The sequence below is a fragment of the Sinohyriopsis cumingii genome, chromosome 13 (assembly GCF_028554795.1).
Source record: "Sinohyriopsis cumingii isolate HCF-2022 chromosome 13, ASM2855479v2, whole genome shotgun sequence".
NCBI lineage: Eukaryota > Metazoa > Mollusca > Bivalvia > Unionida > Unionidae > Sinohyriopsis > Sinohyriopsis cumingii.
Window position 1 is genome coordinate 62,854,052 of NC_142973.1, and position 19,344 is coordinate 62,873,395.

Here is a 19,344-nt window from a genome sequence, read left to right on the forward strand (position 1 = left end):
TTCAGTAATTACAGTACCCCAGGCTGGAATAATATACTTCCTTTTCTTTGGGGACATACTTAACAAAGAGTTCAGTTTTGTCCTCATGCTGGTGAGAAGCAGTTTTATACTTCTTACATTGACCTGCTTTTTCCTATATTTAGGGGTTCTTGTGTTGTCTCCATGAAAGTTAGTGACACTGCATGGGGATTAAAAGGCACTATCCTTATCTTACAAAAGGCAGTTGTTGGGTTGAGAACAATAACAGCTGCCAAAGTACACAGTTTGCTTTACTTTAGGCATGTTGTGCCTGATGATTTGATGCCCAACTTTGGAATGTTTCAATTTGTGACATTCTGCAAACAAAACAGTATTAAAAAGGCTAAAAATCCCAACATCAAGTGATGCAACTGATGGATGCTATGAGGTAGCAAAACAAAGGTATGACACCGCTACGGTGGCAAAGTGGTTAGAGCATCTGCCTTGGATGCAGCAGGTAGTGGGTTCGATCCCCAGCTGAGTCATACCAAAGACTTACAAAAATGGTACTAACAGCTGCCTCGCTTGGCGCTTAGCATTAAGAGGTTAGTGTTAGCACTGGTCAGCTTGATGTCAGGATAATGTAACTGGGTGGGACATCATCCTAAATGTCAGCGGCATGATGCCCAAGTGCTAGACATCACTATAAACTGTCACACTGCAGACATCATAGCGATATGACTGAAAAATTGTTAAAACTATGTTAAAAATCCAAATCACACACACACAAAGATATGAATATTATCAGATTTGATGGATTATGGTTGCATGACCATCATAAAATAAGAGGCATGGTCTGGTGATTACATGTAAAGTCCACATGGATATGTTGACCACTTGCTGGTGTTATTGCTACTGCAAACTTAGTTTGTAATAAGCATCCAGCTGTTAGACCTGGAATTAGTCTTTTGCACACACACACACACACACACACACACATATATATATATATATATATATATATATATATATATATATATATATATATATATATATATATATATATAGCATATGGTGGAATGGTTTCACAATGAGTATTGCCTGCCACAGTCACTGTTATGGCACTTTGACCAGCCATTACAGCATATTGTCTGAGGTTTGTTTTTTAGCTGATACTTACCTAAATATTTTCTAGTTCCTTAAAATAGTTTATGATGTTCAGTTCATTGTTGCTCTGAAATCTGTAGATGTCTTTCTTTTTGGGCCTCTGCACTGTCAAGTCGGAAAATCTTTTTTAGAATCTGTAATACCAGTCCTTATGAGGTTTTAATTTCATGCCATTTAATAAGTTATTAAATTGAAGAGAAACAAAAATGAGTTGATGAAATGTGTTTACAATATTTCATTTATGGAAAGAAAGAAAAAAATCTACTGAAGAATTTTGAAACAGACTATATACCAAGGAATTGATAATCTCACATGATTGGCAAGTTGGGAAGCAGACGATAAAGTAGATGTGGCACAACTTGAAAAATTAGAAACTAAGATTAAGATGCAGTATTCTAGTGTAAACATTCCTATCTTTTAAATAATGTATTTATTTGTGATTCCAAAAGATAAATAGGTTTTGATGAATGGGGGCATATATTATAGATTCTGGGTCACAATTTCAAGGTCGTTGGGTGGATCTTCGTATTGACATTAGAAGGGACATTTTCATATATATTCAGAATAGAGATGTGAAATATTTTTTACATGTTATGAATATTACTTACCTAAATTAATGGGCAATTTTTCTTTCTTGATACAAATTGGATATTCAACCAAAGACAACATGTGACCCATGTTTACAGAAAATGATGTATCATGCAGAATAGTACGAGATGCAGAAAAGGCAGACACAGTGGTACCTTAAAATAAAAAATGTGATATTAAGGTATTTTCAAAAATGAATAATAAAAGGCAATCAGAACATTTCCTCCTATGTATGCAGCCAATCGTCCATGATAGAACATTAGAGATTTGCTCATTTTGATTTACTTATAAACATAACTCAGGAGAAAAAATATTAAAACATGTCATAATATATATTTGTAGAATTTAGCTTTGTTGTCCTCGAAAACACCTTACTAAATTAAGAATGTAAAATGTACTTCACAACATTTGCCAAAATTAGCACAAGAGTGATACAGGTACAACCCAAATTATACCTGAAAGTCTCTGTTTGTTACAACTCTTTAGTTTTAAACTCGGTAATAGAAAAGAGCAAAAATCAACAAGTTTTGTAAGATTCAACAAATAATTTATCTCCTTGAGTACAAAGTGAAAATTTAAAAAGAACTTATGGTATTGTGAATTAAATCCCTAAATAGTTCTTAAGGTTATAGCACAAGTCCAAATACGTAGAGTTCTAAATGAATTCCAGTGATGTTCCAAATAAATTTAAATATTAAATTTGCTGATGTGCATGTAGTCTGGAATGTGATTATGTGCCAGTGCACTGGAATGTGGTGATGTGTTAACAGCCTTGATGTAACACAGAATAATATAATCCAAGAGGTCCCTGAATGAATTCACAATAATTCCAAAATAATGATTTAGTCCAAGAAGTATTAATGAGCACTATGTAATTTCAGTGAATAATTTAAATAAATCCACTTAAAACAAAACTGAACAACCATAAGACTAATTCCACTTAGGATGCTAAGGTAGGAATGCGTAATTTTGAAGTAAGTAACATTAATATAAAAAGCTAAGACACAATAGAGCCAGGATGAGGATGTAGATCTTTTCCTTTTTGAAACATTCAAAGTTGTTGGCAAAGTCATGAATGTCCAAGTGAAAAACTAATGCCCTACTCTCAGCTGCAATTTATAATCATATAGAAATATTACCTATGTATTGTTTACAAAATAAATGTAACTAGTCAGATAGTCATTAACTTGTTTTTGGTCAAAGGTCAGTAACAAAATACAGATATATGTAACATTTAATGATTGAGAAAAGCCAACAAATGTTATCTACATAACACTATTTTAAAAAATTATGAAAATATTAGTATAGTGTAAATTCACTAGTAGAGTACTTTGTTTGTCTTGCATATGTCTTTGGGGAATTTTTATTCCTTTGCTTTCAGATAAGACTGGGTTGTGATTCAATTCAGGTTCATATTCATACTGACTCTAACACCATTAAAGCTAAACACAGGAAACTTGCATCAGCAATAGCTATTTTGATCTTGTCCCTGGAGATGGTGGTGGTGGTGGTAGGTGGGCAGTGAGATTTGTTATGAATTTCAGATAACCCCTGCATTTATTCCACCATGTCAGAGAATTGGCATGTGTCATTATTGAGAACATGTCAGACTCAGACCAATGGGCATGCCCTAGGGTCTTTTCCCATCCTCAAGAAACTTAGCTCCTGGGCATGTGATCATAATTTTATGCATGCAGCTAACATTCTTCCTGGGATACATTCCTACTTCACAGGGACTTGGCCCATCGAACATAACTTTTAAACTATTGAGATTACCCCACTGCCCACCCCCAACACACACATATCATATATTCATGAATTTGCTGTCAATCATCACTGGCAATCCAGCAATTGAAGACCACAGTTTGATTTAATTTCAAGTGGGTAATTGAGTCTGTTTAGGCCTCAGATTTTGATGATAAACAAAATACATAAATTCTGCCATTTTTGTTCTAATACTAAATATTCATTGTTAATATGTTCAAATTTATTCTGAAAAGTTTCTGAGATTAATTTTGATATTGGAATTTGATACTTTTAGAGCATGATGAAAGATAAGACCCAAGTAAACCAAATGCTTTCACCTGCTGTATATACTTATTGGACACTTACTGGGCATGAAAAGGTGAATGAATTTATACAGGTGAAGTGAGTTTGTGGTCTATTCTTACCCCCCATTTACTTAACCAAGAAGTTTAATGTTTGTTATTCAAGGGAGTGGGGGGGGCTGACGGGTAAGTCCAGAGCAGGTCTTCAGAATTGGCATACACTGGACATGTCCAGTAGGACAAATTTTTGGACTGTCTGTAAAATACCCAATTCAGACATTGGGTTGTTTCTGCTTAGAAACTCATATTCAGACTTTATAAATAACTGTTCTTATTCTTAAGTTGTACATTGCAACTGGTGTGACATCTTCACTAGGTTCTGATGTGTTAACCCAATATACACCTTGGCAGATCAATCAGATTTTAGTGCTTTGGGTCTGTGAATTTCATTGGATGAGGTGGCAAGCCATTGCCTCCAATCAAAATCAGCTGGTTCAGATTTGAGCCTGTTCCTGCATGATCAAAGAAGGGGAGCACACAACTGGAATGGACTCATAAATAAGCAGTTTTCCACAGCTGGTCCATGTTTGTACAAATACATACTTTCCCTCAAATACACCCGTAATGTCTTCTCTCTGATACATAGTCATATTTTCAATGTTAAGCTTGCAAAGCCTCCTTTTGAAGTCAATTTCCAATACCATTTTCAGCTAACGTACAAAGCACCACTGTGACACACTTCTGGTTAGTTGACATTTCATACTAATGGAAGCAACCATGAAATCCAATAGATGTCACTGGAACAAAGCAAAGATATATCTGATCAGTCCACCAAGGTGTAGATAGGGTTAACATATCAAAACCTTGGCTAGCAAAGATGCTGGTGTGAATTGTCTTAGTACTTTTATAAATGGAATGATGTAATCACTACCAGTTCCCTGCTTCAGATAAGTCTGATATCAACAATTGAGTTTCATGGTTACAGTGGGATCCCAACCAACTGTTAATTTATTTTCGGCAATTAAAATATTTTCCAATAACTTTCTTGGTTCTGTCCTAAAGTCATTGTCCAGTTACACTTCATGTGGATGGTCTCCACCAGTTACTTTTCTCAAGTCATCATCAAACCACATTTCATGTAGATGGTCTGCACCAGTTACTGCATGATCATTTGTTCTTAGTTCTTTGCAGAATGTTTTTAAGCTGCCAAGATTAAATGCTCTATACGTTTAGTTCCATCTTTGTATTTTGCTCATTATGCAAACACTACACAGAATCAAGAATAAGTAACAATTGTAAAGTGAGCTATTTCATGTTTAAGTGATTTGAAGCTGGCATCATCTTCTTTGGCCACATTCAAGAAAATAATGCAGTGTTTTTACATAATTTCAGTTTTGTCATACATTATCATTTATGACAGCTGATAATAATATTGATTCAATTTTATACTGTAATATTCTTTCAAGTTGAAGTACATGTTATATGGCTTTAAATTTATGCAAAATATCCTGAGGCAAAATTCACCACTTTTCTTCAATTCATTTACTACCACCATCCTACAAGTTGTTTTCCATTATTCCTTATTTTGCCACTTTTCTATCTATTCTGCATTTAATCTTCCATTTACGATATTCATTATTTTTACTTGCAATGTAATTTTGTTTTGTATAATCGATAGGAACATGTAAGTTCATATGAATATGTTTCATTTCCTTTTGCAAACATATTTTATGGTCAAAAAAATGTTTAAGATAAAGTAACAGTTCATCAATTTTCCAGACCTCTGGTGTAAAAATATGTATTTTACAAATGCAGAATTCTTGTTTAAAAAACCTTTCACATTTTTTGTTGGGTTCTGTTGTTTGTCATTGTTAATCCAAGAATTTACCAAGAATTCTGCTCAGCTGGGAATTATAAAAAAAAGGTAGAGAATGTAGGATTTTTAGTATACTGTAGGTCAGTGCTGCAACTTGAGAGAGCCCTAGGGACATTCTCCAATCCCAAACTGTATGTGTCCCCCTAAATTTAACAAATCCTAAAGTCTTGATGATTATAAGGGGACAGAGGTACATACACATGACAGCTCAACCAAAGTACACCATAGCCATAAGTATGTCTTTCACATGTGCACCAGTTGTTTGCAAACCATTTGCAACCTTACTCTTCATCCAGCTTTATTTTTTTCTTGGTTTTTTTCAGGGAGAGAGTGGTTAAGATGTTTCAGCATGCATATGAGGGATATATAAATTATGCCTATCCTTATGATGAACTGCGTCCAATTACCTGTGATGGACATGACACCTGGGGAAGGTGGGCACAACTCTCTCTCTCTCTCTCTCTCTCTCTCTCTCTCTCTCTTTCTCTCTCTCTCTCTCTCTCTCTCTCTTTTTTACTATTTTAACCTCTTCTTGGATTAAACTTTTATTTCATTTAGGTAGTGCAGAAAACTCTGTCTTCACATATTGAGTAACATTACAGGCAGAATTGAATGTTAGGTGGTTACATAAGGTGGCATTTGTGATCAGGACAGTGAGAAGACCACTGACTTGTAGGGGTATTGCTAATATTTTCACGATATCACAAGGAACAAGGCCAGTGACATCAGAAGACCAGGGGATGATTTTTCTGTATTAAATAGGGTTGCCTTGCAACCTTTAATTTTTTGGGACTAAAAAAAAATATTTTGTGAAAAATTTGAATCTAGAATAATACATTTGATTCCCCTCTCCCTGCCTAAATATGATTTTCTTGATTGAAACCATTTTTATTTCAATGAACAATAGATGTCATCCAAATCGTGTGAAGACTTTACCTCACTTTCAAATGCGTTCAAGAATTTAATGTATTCAGCTCTTTCAGTGGCATAAGCAGCATATGTTTTCTTTCACCGTTTGAATATTTATTCAATTTCAATTCATTGATTTCACTGTTTCGTAACAAGTTAAGAGCACATCACAGAATTTGTGTATTTATCATCTTCATGAGGAATTAGGGTCAACATGTTCATCAAATGGCATTATTAATAATATGAAATATGGCAAACAGTTGCGCATTCTGTATATCATGTTTGTTATTTTATTAAAACATTGATCTGAAAATTTGTGACTTAAAATGCAGTGAGCTCACTTACTTGTACTTATAATAATAGTATACACACTTGCTCTTTTTTCTGTATATTTTCTATCTTTTCCACACATGCAGTCACCAGGTTGAGTTCAGTAGACCTGACAGCATTAACACAGAATTAAGATAACAAATACAGCCTCCTCTCAAAGAAAATGGTGAACACTAGTGTTGGAAAAAGTGAGATTTTAAAGGCTGATTTCACCTGAACTGTTGGGCTAATTGTGCCGAGTTTGTATAGATGTAATAAAATAAAATAAACTCTGTCAATTGAATACATAATGATAGGACAAATTTTTGGACTGTCCCAGATTTTCCTATTAAAGTGACTTTCTTCCTATATTTATTCTTCAGTTACTCTCTGACACTGATAGATGCCCTGGACACACTGATCATTATGGGAAACCACACTGAATTCCAGAGAGTGGCCCAGCTTCTGATTGATAGAATGGACTTTAGCATGGATATCAATGCCTCAGTCTTTGAGACCAATATCAGAGGTCAGTGGAAAAAAGTGGTTCCGCACAGTAAACATTGCAGCTTAGATTGTGTCCTCATATAACGCAAAAGTCGTCATGGATCCTAATAGTTACTATATTGAACCAAGAAGAGTAAAATACAGCCTTGTAAATAACACAGTACTTTTGTAGTTCCTCAACACAGCAGCATAATGAGGTATATGGTTCATACAGGCCTTGAAATATACTTGAATTTGTTGTGTGGTCTTGAAAAATCCATCAAAATTTGAAAATCTGAAGAAAGAAACTTTGAAAAGTCCTTAAACCTGCATTGACAGCCCTTATAAAACTCGTGACTCTTGAATTTCACTTTTTTGACTTATTTTTACCATTAAGTGTTTCATTTGTATGTATTTAACCATTTTGGGCAAAAGCTGAGCAATAATGAGTGCTGTAATTCAGATACCTTTAGTATTGTCCCTTGTCATGGCTCTAGACCATTGTTTTCACCTGAACTTCCCAAAGTATAGCTTAGGTGTTATTATTGGTAAACCATCAGAGCAAATGGCAAATGGAGCAGGTAAACATCGATTTTTATGTCTGTTGTGATAATGGGGAAATGCATGTTCAATCAAAATGGTTCCCAGATCCCAAATAGACTCAAGTTAAAAGTTGAAAATAGCAATTTGTATTTCGGATAATAAATTTAAAGAATTTGAGGAAAAGGGGGAGTATGCTATTTTCTTATATGCTAGAAAAAAATAAATGTAAAAAAGAATTAGTGAGTACTTTGGAATCCTCTGAACAGTCATTGTTGACTTCGTGTTGTTTCAAGATATATTCTGAGAAAAATGATATCAGTCAGCTACATATCCTTCTGATGCAGCTGATTGATCAGAACTCATGTTATGGCCAAATATCTCTCCCTGACAATCACAGTTAAATGTCTCAAATATAGATACCTTGAAAGCAGAAAGTGCTATGCAAAATGCAGACAGTTCTGAGTCGTAACTTGTTCAAATCATATTAATCCATCACAAATTTATTTTCAAAGGGGATTCTTGACAGTGTGATGGTATCCAGTTTTCATGTTGAGAGAGGAAAATTGCACAGCTGCTAAACTTTGGTCAGTGTTTTCCCATGGGGCGCAAGATTGAGAGTCAAAAATCACCTTGGTATCAGAACTTGGGGTCAGGTTGAGTAAAAGACAAACCTTGGTGTCAGAACTGGGGGTTCACCAAAAAATAATTGGAGGATCTCTGATGCATAAATGAGGGTAAAGGGAAACACTTTGATATAGCAGAATAATGAAGAAACTTACTGTAATATATACAAAAGAAGGTGTCTTTTTCATGGTAGTATGGTGATATATTAATAAAGAAGGCACATCTTGAGCAAGAGGGATATTCATACAACAATAATGGCAAGGTGACAAAGTTACGACAAGATATTTTGTTAGTTTGTTGGGTATACAGCTGCAGATGACATGGTCAGTCCCTTTACAAGCAGAGTATACATACAACTGGAAAATAAGCATTGACAATAACTTTGCTGACAGAACCATTATTGTATATATGTTTTATGTATTGCATTGATATGTTGATATCTGTATTTCGAACTTAAAATTTTACATTTTATTGTATTATTTGGAAGATGAACTCAACACAGATACAGTAAATGGACAAAACTACATATATTTTTTTCCAAGTGGGCAGAAAGAATAAGGAAGATTGGCTTTGGATCAGTAAATGATGCTTTTTCAGACACCCTAAACACTGAATAAACATGCTTTACTTTCCAGCAAATTTCAGGGCAAGAAATTTCACCAACAGTAATTAAAATACACATCAAATTTTTTATACAGAAAGCTCATTACTTTACAGTACTTTCAAACTCTCTGTTTTTATGCTTTCATATAGTACAAGAAATTATTGATGCATTGAAATTTTAAGATGATAATTTATGCATACATTTTTAAGAAAACGAAGATTTGTTTTCATTGTAACATGGGGATCAGATTTTTAATATTCGTTGAGAAAGGCTTTTAACAAGAAAATCATAAACAGTGTTGTGCTGTTTTCCTGTCTTTTTTTTCTACTTGAACAGCATGTGCTCCAGTGCTGAAAAAGTCTCAGCAGCATTGTAACAAGATGTAACTCTTCTAAATTTGCACCTCAGTCACAACAGGTGATGCTCTCTGTGATATGTTTACCTTTATGTTAAAAATGTTTGTCAATTTTATTCTTAGATTTACTAAACAAATTCAGTTCCTCCCTAATATTAATAGACCAATTGAAATTTATTCCACTTAAACTTGCTTCCTAAAAAATTATTATTAAAAAAAAATGTGCAGACCATATTTTTGCAATAAGAAGCTTAAATGGATTTTGGATAAGTTTGGAATTTTAGAAGATTTATATTGTGGAATGTCTCTTCTCTCTGTCATCATTGCGGTAGCTGGGAATGAGATCAATAAAAGCACGGATCAGAAGTTTTTGTTCTTTGGTTACTTAGACTTTTTTGTTAAAGGTTGTTGCTCCCAGATTTCAGCACTTTGTGGCATTTAGCAAACTCTTTTCAATTTAAAATGTTGAAGCCATAGTTACTGCCCTCTAATTATCTATTTATCTTGGGATGTGTCATAGAGTCTCTCGTACATTGCCTGAATTATTTAAACATTTAACATAAGATTACAGCAGCAATGCACTCTCTCTCTCTCATTTATATCGTGTCACTTTTATCTGAGAACTCATTGTCAGACATTCTGTACAAAATAGTGTTGTCAGCCTTAATTAACTCTTTAACTCTAATTTCTTCATGGCAGATACCATGAAATGCCAGTAAACTCCTCCTTGCTACTTCTGGTACTTCCCCATTATCCCCAGCAACAAAAGCAGCCATTTTCCCGAAATATATCTTGCATTTCTTAAAATTACAAACATGTGCTGATACTTTTGAATAATTTAAAAATGTATAGCAATAAATCATTCCTGATATTTTTAAAGGGACTGTTATTGAATATTTCAAGTTGTAAAATTAATTCCAGGCTGGGTGTATGATACAGAATCACCATGAAACATCTGTATTGAACTCCAGATCAGCCTTGTAAGATTAAATAGGTTTGTAATAGAAGTGGAAGTTAATTTAAGCAAGTCCTTGAAATTCTTGAAATATTGTCCAGAGATTCGGTATGAACCATGGAGGTAGCTCTGTGTATGGCTTTTTGCAGATGGCTATTCCTCAGTATGTTCTGGCATGGAAAGGATAGACCTTTGATACATGTATTTATACAGCTTCATTATTGCTTACTTAGGTATCAGTCTTTGTTTCCAGACAAAACCCTGACAGTTAAGCATATCTTTTCACTGAGGAATGTGTATGGCTTGGGTGTCAAAGTAAATATGTATCATGATAAATATTTTCACCCATGAGGTTGTGTAAAAGGTCTTGAAAATTTATAGGAATGCCAAACACTATTAGAAATGAGGTTTTTTAATATTTAATTCAGTTTTAGTATGATCTGTGTATTCTCCAGTCAGAAATAATATGTAATGATTTAAACCCGTTTATGTTGTAAAATGCCTTGCTGCACAACAGAAAAAAAAGTATAAACTTTAAGCACTCTTATAGATGAACACCAGTCCATCACTAGATAATCTCTTGGTGCAGGTACCCAATTCACTAATGGGTAAACTGGAGCAACTCATGGCCATTTGATCCTGAGTTTGTCATGCCAACCACATAGCAACATTGCCATATTTTTTGTGATACAGTCTGATGCTGTTATATGATATTTAGATGTGACTTAAAATCATATGGGTCCAAGGATTAATAGTTGTCATTTTTGGTTTAGTGGTAGGTGGACTATTGTCTGCTCACCTGCTTTCCAAGAGAGCTGGAATGGAGCTGGAAGTGGGCTGGCCCTGTTCTGGTCCACTACTGAGAATGGCTGAGACTGTGGCTAGAAGGCTGTTGCCAGGTAAGGTATAGATACTCTTCACATTGAATCAGTTACCCCCCTTTGTCCACTATGTTAAAGCATTTTTGGAAATTATGGGGGCACTCACCAGTTATTTTGAACTTTTGAGAGAGTGATGTAGGTAAGGTGAAGTTGTTTGCATTTGTAACATACACAATGGAGATAATGTTGGCATACTACTATGTTACTTTTATGTAATGTGGCTGACATTTCTTTGGATACTGTACTTGTGAAAATTGTACATGATCTAAGCACACAGTACAAGATGGATGCTCCCCTGTGCTTAACAAATGAACCAGAATTAATCAAAAGTACACTAACTTTAGCAATTATTAAAATAGGGAAAACGAATTTTGCTGAAGTAGACAATAGCATTTACTGAAAGTGCAATGAACCAAGTACAAAATATCTGAAAAGTAAAAAATGTTATCAGCTCTTTTCTCTACAATTTACCTCTGAAGTCCAGGAAGTGAAAATGACCATGCGGAGCTAGCAGTTTTTTTAAACCAGCACATCTTAAGTGAGCCCAAGCTGTATACTCTAGAACCTAAATTACACCCATCAATCATATATCAAAATAAAGGGAATTAAAAGTTCTTTTAACAGCACCTAAGATATACAAAGTCTTTATTATATAGCCAGTATAACCAGTGAAGAAATCATGGGAAATTCTTTATCCTTAAAATTCTAACCCTATGCAAAATACGAAGCTGTAGAGTGCCACCTTAAAGAACCAATGAAAATGTGTTGTCAACTTACAGAAAAATTTGTCATATTCAATTTCAAGGATTTTGATATATTATACAGTAGTCCCCCTCTTGAATGGCCCCCCTGACCAGTGGCCACCAGCTCCTTACGGCCAGAATCCGTTGGCACCGACGAGTTTGTGTTCAAAAGTACCCCTCGCAAAAGGCCACCTGGCTAACGCGACCAGCGGCCAGCATATTAGTGCAAAATCATAAAATTTACCCCTCACAAGCGGCCGCATTTTATTTGAATATGTATCCAGAACCAGTATTGTATTCGTAACATATGTTAAGTAATCCGATTTCTGTTTCCCGATGTCAGGTTTTCGTTACTGAAAGAAGTGTTGAGTAAAGTACATTTACCACTAAGGTTAATATTATATCATTTATGCCTCACGAGAAGCCAAATTTATTCCATAAAAACCGAGAAAGACTCAAATTTTAATCCATACAAAAGGGTACGTACATGTAATCCAATTAGCCTTACTGCTGTGTTATCATAAGATGTCCGATTTAGTCACTCTGATAATTGTTAAGAATACAATTATTGAACAGTAGTAACAGCTGAGAAGTGGCAGTATCGATGTACAATACCCAAGTCAGCAGGAAAATGGTTTAATAGCCTTTATGGCTTCCCTTAGTAAGATGTTGAGCTTGTTCACTTTGGTAATCAGTGGCTATTACTACTGACAATAATTGTCAAAATTACGAATCCTAGCGGCCGTGAGGTCAAATCTGCATGATGTTAATGGTACATATCGAAGCCGTTTTGGTTTCTCTCACCTAGTTTCAAGAAATGTATAAAAACAATAGGGTACCAGACTGCGACTAACGAATCACGTGACAAGATCACTTCCTTTAAAAACATACGGCAATTTGTTTAGATGCATACAAAATTGTTTTATCAGTATTGTACTTGGCAACATAAATAACTTACTGCAAAAAGATCAACATGTCATCGAGGAAAATAAAAATTCTCAGTTTAGAGGAGAACATGAAAGTAATTCAACTGACGGTGGTGGTGGTTGTGGGGGGTCGTCGAGGATCCTTGCAGAAAACTAACGTCGGGAAGACTCAGATAAACAATATCGTGAAAGATAATGAAACAATTCTGCAGAAGTGGAAAGGTGAAATGGACGGAGAAAGGAAGATTGTTTGAGCCAGGAGACGTTTGTATCCTGATTTGAAAGACAAGAAAAAGTAAAAAATTTGTCAGTTGAACTGGTATGTGACGACTTTACCGCCAGTAACGGATGGTTGCACAGATTTCAAGTGCGACACAATATCAAGTGTTCTGTCATTAGCGGTGAATCAGCTGATGTTAATAATGAAGTTGTCGAAGATTGGAACAAAAGACTAAACGATATATGCAGGGGATATGACAGCAAGGATATTTTTAATGTGATGAGACTGGTTTGTTTTTTAAACTGTTACCAACAAAGTGACGTGATGTGAACCGGAACATAATTATAAAGACAGTTTTAAAACTGTATCAGTGGTTATTCATAGCATTCTTTTGCAAATGATGACAAAGTTTGTTTTACATTTATTTCACATCATGCATGTGATTTTTTAATTAAAATATTAAATATTTAAAATTAAATGTACTTGTGACTTTTTTCATATGTATTTACTATTCGCATTTGTCATTCCCCTCTAGAAAGGCCACCCGCATTATAAGGCCACTTTCCTGCTGCATTAGGGGTAGCCTTATAAGAGGGGGACTACTGTACATGGTATTTACTTTCAAAATGACAACCACATAATTAATTTACTATACCCCTCTGAAGTAGCTTGAATGTAGTTTCATGACGTCAAAACTGTATTCTAACATCACTAGGAAATGCTGTAATTTGTACATGAAAGAAAGATATTCAAGAGTAAAATACATATGAATTATTTGTTTTATTTTTCAATTCCAACATTAAATGATGTATTCTGATCATTTCCCAAGTTGCATACTATACTTTAGTCATGTTTACATTTAAAGCAAGAGAGAAAAGTGGGGAAAAGTCCATATAGTTTGAGACAATAGTGCAAAAATTGTCCAGTATTGCATTAAGAAAAATAAGTCCTTGATGCTATAACTTCATAACAGTAGACAAAAATGTATATTTTTGGTAAATAATTACTTTTTCTTTGTTACTAGTAACCTAATTTAAATTCCTACCAATGCTTTGTATGCCAAAGAATTGAAATGAAAAGTCAGGGGGAATTAACTCCTGGTGAGACCATTCCATGGACAATGAATGTGATTGCTGATTACATACACAATTGATTACAATGAAAATGAAATAAGTTTACTGCATTATATGGTCAAACAAATTAAAAACCTCCAAACATGCAGACTTTTATACATGGGGGGGGGTTGCTTCCTAACAATTTCAAGCCCCAGCCTGACAATGATGTCATATCCTGTCTAAGATCCATCACAACCAAGAACAGTTGGTAACCATAACATCACTGATACTACATCAACCTACATTAGCTACTTCCTAAGAAAACATGGCTGCAGGAAGACCTAAGAAAAGAGCAAAGCGTCCACAACAGTTCACACAACAGAGTCAACCATGCAACTATGGTGTATAGATAGCCAAGAGTGACCAACCAGGATCTAGGTTGCAATCTGGCTCTGCATCTCCATTAATAAAGTGGCCAAGATTAGATGTTTATGAAGAGTCACTATCATCTTGTGGCCCTAATCAAGTGCCATCCAAGCTTTGCCCAGAAAAAATGAAGAAAACTTCATTGTTGGGTCACATGAGGAGGCAACCAGTGTGGACAACATCAATGGAAATATAATAATTAACATACAAAAACTTAATATTATATTGGAAAAGTTGCACATAATGCATGACAGAGTTGGAAGCTGCAAGCGATACAGTCCACAGATGTATGCAAGCAAAACTCAAGGCCTATGTGCTTTTTTGACCATTAAATGTACAAACTGCAATCTTCAGGAAGCAGAACAGGCTGCCTTTCCAGCAGAGTGACCAGGACAGAGAAAGAGAGGCCCAGTCACGGGAAATTTAAATGAGATGTTGGCACTTTCTTGCTACAAGACCAAAGTTGGAGTGACTGACCTAAGATTTATCATATCATGTCTGAACATTCAACCTCCTTCTTCTGGCTACTTATACAAGAAACTTAATGAACTGTCTAGTACTATAATAACTGTCAATGAATATGCTTTAGTGGCAAATCAAAAATTTGTTCATGAGGTTAATCAGTTAACATACAAAGGCATTCATGTACAGACAGACACAGCATACAACCACAGAGTGGGGGGGAGTCTGCCACACAGTCTTTGTTGTTGTTGTTGTTGTTGTTGTTGGGTTTAACGCCATTTTTCAGCACGCGATTGGCTATACATGGCGGCCAGTATTAATGGTGGAGGAAGAACCCGGGAAAACCTGGGAAAGAACCACCGACCCACGAGAAGCTACTGGCAAGCTTTCTCACATACCCACATTAGCCGAATCCGAGACTCGAACCCACGCAGACAGCGGTGAGATGGCAGTGATCCGTAACGAAGAACGCTTTAGACCACTCGGCCACTCGGGGCCCCGGCCACACAGTCTGCGGCTATAGTCATGGAACATTCCACAAGCAGAAAACTTTCCCTCTGTGTGTCCATTGCAAACAAATTATTTGGGGAAAAAAATGCATACACTTAAACTGCAAACAAAATCATTGCACAGAAGACTCAATGTCCTCCACAGAAACCAAATTAGCAAAGGAAAATTTAAATAAGCTTGAACTGTTAAACATACTAAAGATTGATTCTTTAACTTCTGATGCAAGCGCTCAGCTTGAAAAGACTGTCCGGGAACATTCGGCTAAGGTTCAGAGACCCATACGACAATTTACATGCTATGTGCATGCAATGCGCACACTTCAAAAACATGTTAAAAATGTACATTTAATTGGTCCCTTCTCTGGTAAGGACAAACAACTCTTTCAACAAAAATTGGCAACTGCTATCAGGAGAAGAGTACATTTTGAGCTTGTATGCATACAACAACATTTCAGTTCTGAAGAAGCATTTATGGCAAAGGCAAAGGCAGCCATTCAAAATATTATCCAATGTTTCAGTAATAAGCATGGAAATTGTTGAAAAACATCCTTAGTCTGCCTTGCCCATTTAGCATCCTATTCATCAAAATTTCTGCCATATGGTAAGCATTTAACTCTTTCTTCTGATGATATTGAAAAGCTTGAATCGGTACTAAGACATTTTGTCTCAGATGTCAAGCTAAGTAAAATTTCACGCCTTCTAAACACAAATAAATGTGAAAGCTTGCACAATAGGATTTTTACATATGCACCTAAGACATTAGTATGGAGCAGAAATTTTGATGCATTATGTCATTCAGCCCTTCATAGCTCTGTGTATGGTACAGGAAAGTCTACACTCATACTGGCCAAGTCTCGTGGAATTGTTTCTAATAAATCTGATCCAGTATTTCAGCACATGGTAGAATGAGATCAAAGAACAGTAAAAGATAGGGAGAGGAAATTGAGTCTTCAGTATAAGTATAGACGCTACATCAAACGCAAACAAAAATGCAACAGAAAACTTGTACAAAATTCAATGTTTGCCAATTCAATAAATAATTTTGTAACCAATGAACATTCATACACATTAAATCTGTTAAATTAACACCATTTAACCAATATTAAATTTACCTGACTATCACAGTACACACCTCCCATAGCCCTATGGCCTTGGCATTCACCATTGGCTTTACATGATTTTCTAGCCATGTTTACTTTTTTTGGTTCAAGTGATAAATGATCAGGATTTATACATGTTTTTGTATGGCATCTATGCAATACCTCACACTGAGATGGTAGTGAGTTTACTATAGTTTCTACATAAAACTTTAGTTGGTGAGCCAAAACAGTCTTCCTTTTCCCACGAAAGGTTACATAAATTATTCCATAACCATGTCGGTCATGTGAGCCTGTCCAAATGTGACACTTGCTGGTGACTTGTGTATGTCGAGCTAAAGCTCTTTTAAATGTAATTAATTCTTGATCTGTTAATTTACTGTGAAATATTTGTGACATATCAAGACCATATGATACTATAGAATTTTTTATCTGAAAATAAAAAAAAATATTAAACACCATGACAATGAATTTTGTTGTGTTTTATTTTACATCTTTGTCCATGTAGTTTTATTTGACAATTAAAAAAAAGAAAAAATACCCATATTATTACCAGTTCAAAGAATAACTGATATAGTCTTCTTTGAGAAAGGTAAAATTAATGCAGTATTTTTCAAAAACAAGTACACACACAGGTTTCTAATTGCCATTAGTCAATGCCAAATTGTGTACAATGACAAGGGACCTAACTCTTCTCAAGCCTACCTGCAACCTCTTAATTAAAGCATATTTTGGAATGAAAGACACATTTAAGTTCTAAAATTTAGTGAATATAAACTAAATGAGCCAATATTAATACAAACAGCAATAAATATAACTCCATGGGTATACACCCTAATGCTCTTTATGGGGGCGCTCACCAGTTATTTTGAACTTTTGAGAGAGTGACATAGGTAAGGTGAAGTTGTTTGCATTTGTAACATACACAATGGAGATAATGTTGGCATACCTCTATGTTACTTTTATGTAATATGGCTGACATTTCTTTGGATACTGTACTTGTGAAAATTGTACATGATCTAAGCACACAGTACAACAAAATGGATGCTCCCCTGTGCTTGACAAATGAACCAGAATTAATCAAAAGTACACTAACTTTAGCAATTATTAAAATAGGGAAAACGAATTTTGCTGAAGTAGACAATAGCATTTACTGAAAGTGCAATGAACCAAGTACAAAATATCTGAAAAGTAAAAAACGTTATCAGCTCTTTTCTCTACAATTTACCTCTGAAGTCCAGGAAGTGAAAATGACCATGCGGAGCTAGCAGTTTCTTTAAACGAGCACATCTTAAGTGAGCCCAAGCTAAATAACACCCATCAATCATATATCAAAATAAAGGGAATTAAAAGTTCTTTTAACTGACCTAAGTTATACCAAGTCTTTATTATATAGCCAGTATAACCAGTGAAGAAATTATGGGAAATTCTTTTTCCTTAAAATTCTAACCCTGTGCAAAATATGAAACTGTAGAGTGCCACCCAAGTGTTATTCATAAATTCAATGTAATTCCAGTGTTCCAATTAAAAAAAATCTACTGTAGCTATTTACCTCATTATCTGTTCAAATATGATATGGGGCCCAATGATCTACTTAAACATTATTTTACTTCAAGTTGTTTGATCATTAAGAAAACATTTGATATAATACTGTTGATAAATATCTATAGCAGAATAAGTTTTAGACACATGGTACTAATTATATGGAAAAATGGGAACCAGCCCGGAAATGGGTGAACCTAAAATAGAGTATATGTATATATGAATTTGGCTGACCAAGATTGGTTAATAATGTAAGTTATATTTTAGGAAAAAGAATCTTTTGAGAACTTATCCTAGATGTAACTGAAAAAAAATAGACATTGTTTAATTGATGGAATTTCAGTCCTTTAACAGTCTTGAGTTGGAACATGCATTACTAAAATTAGCACATGACTCTTTGGTGCAGAATTGAAAGCACATGGTTCTAAAGCTGTACCAGTTAATCGGCCATACTCATAATCGGGCCAATTATTGGAACAATTGGCATAATCGGCATCAGCAGAAATAATCAGTGCCGATGTAAACAAATTTCCAAAATATAAATTTAATCATAACAGTCATCTTGACATGGGTTGAATTTTAAATCAGAATTAAATAGTGGAAATTAAGGAATAAACATTTGATTTGGGGGTTAATTGAAAAACATAATGTTTTTAAAAGTAAATACTTTTTAACACGCTTGCTGTAAAGTACCGCTGATTGTCTGCTCACAACAAATTATCATTACCATGCATACACTCATCCCAATCACAACAGACAACCAGCCAATGAGGCCTTGTGTGGCTCTTGAACTTCCAGCATACACATTACAGGGATGATCCTGGCTTTTAAAAACTTGTAGGCAAAGAAAATTCGCCAATCTCAATATTTTGTTGCCAATTTTCAAAAAATGTTGCCAGAATAAGTAGTGAATATTTTTCCAAGACTATTAATTAATAGGCAATAAAAATTGAAAACGATGTGATAGTTATTGCTTTATTGACAACAAGCAGTATAGCCATAATATTACAAAATAGAAACATCAGGTATTAAGCAAATCTATATTACATATATTATTTTCC

General features: G+C 34.8%; 1 protein-coding gene across 1 annotated transcript in view; it reads left to right on the plus strand.

Moving 5' to 3' along the window:
* Positions 1–19,344, plus strand: part of LOC149785706 (ER degradation-enhancing alpha-mannosidase-like protein 2) — a 57,748-nt gene that overhangs the window by 4,458 nt on the left and 33,946 nt on the right. The window contains exons 2-4 of the mRNA XM_089979572.1: positions 5,961–6,071; positions 7,239–7,384; positions 11,196–11,321. Coding sequence (XP_089835698.1) covers positions 5,961–6,071; positions 7,239–7,384; positions 11,196–11,321 — 383 coding nt within the window. The remainder of the gene's footprint in view (positions 1–5,960; positions 6,072–7,238; positions 7,385–11,195; positions 11,322–19,344) is intronic.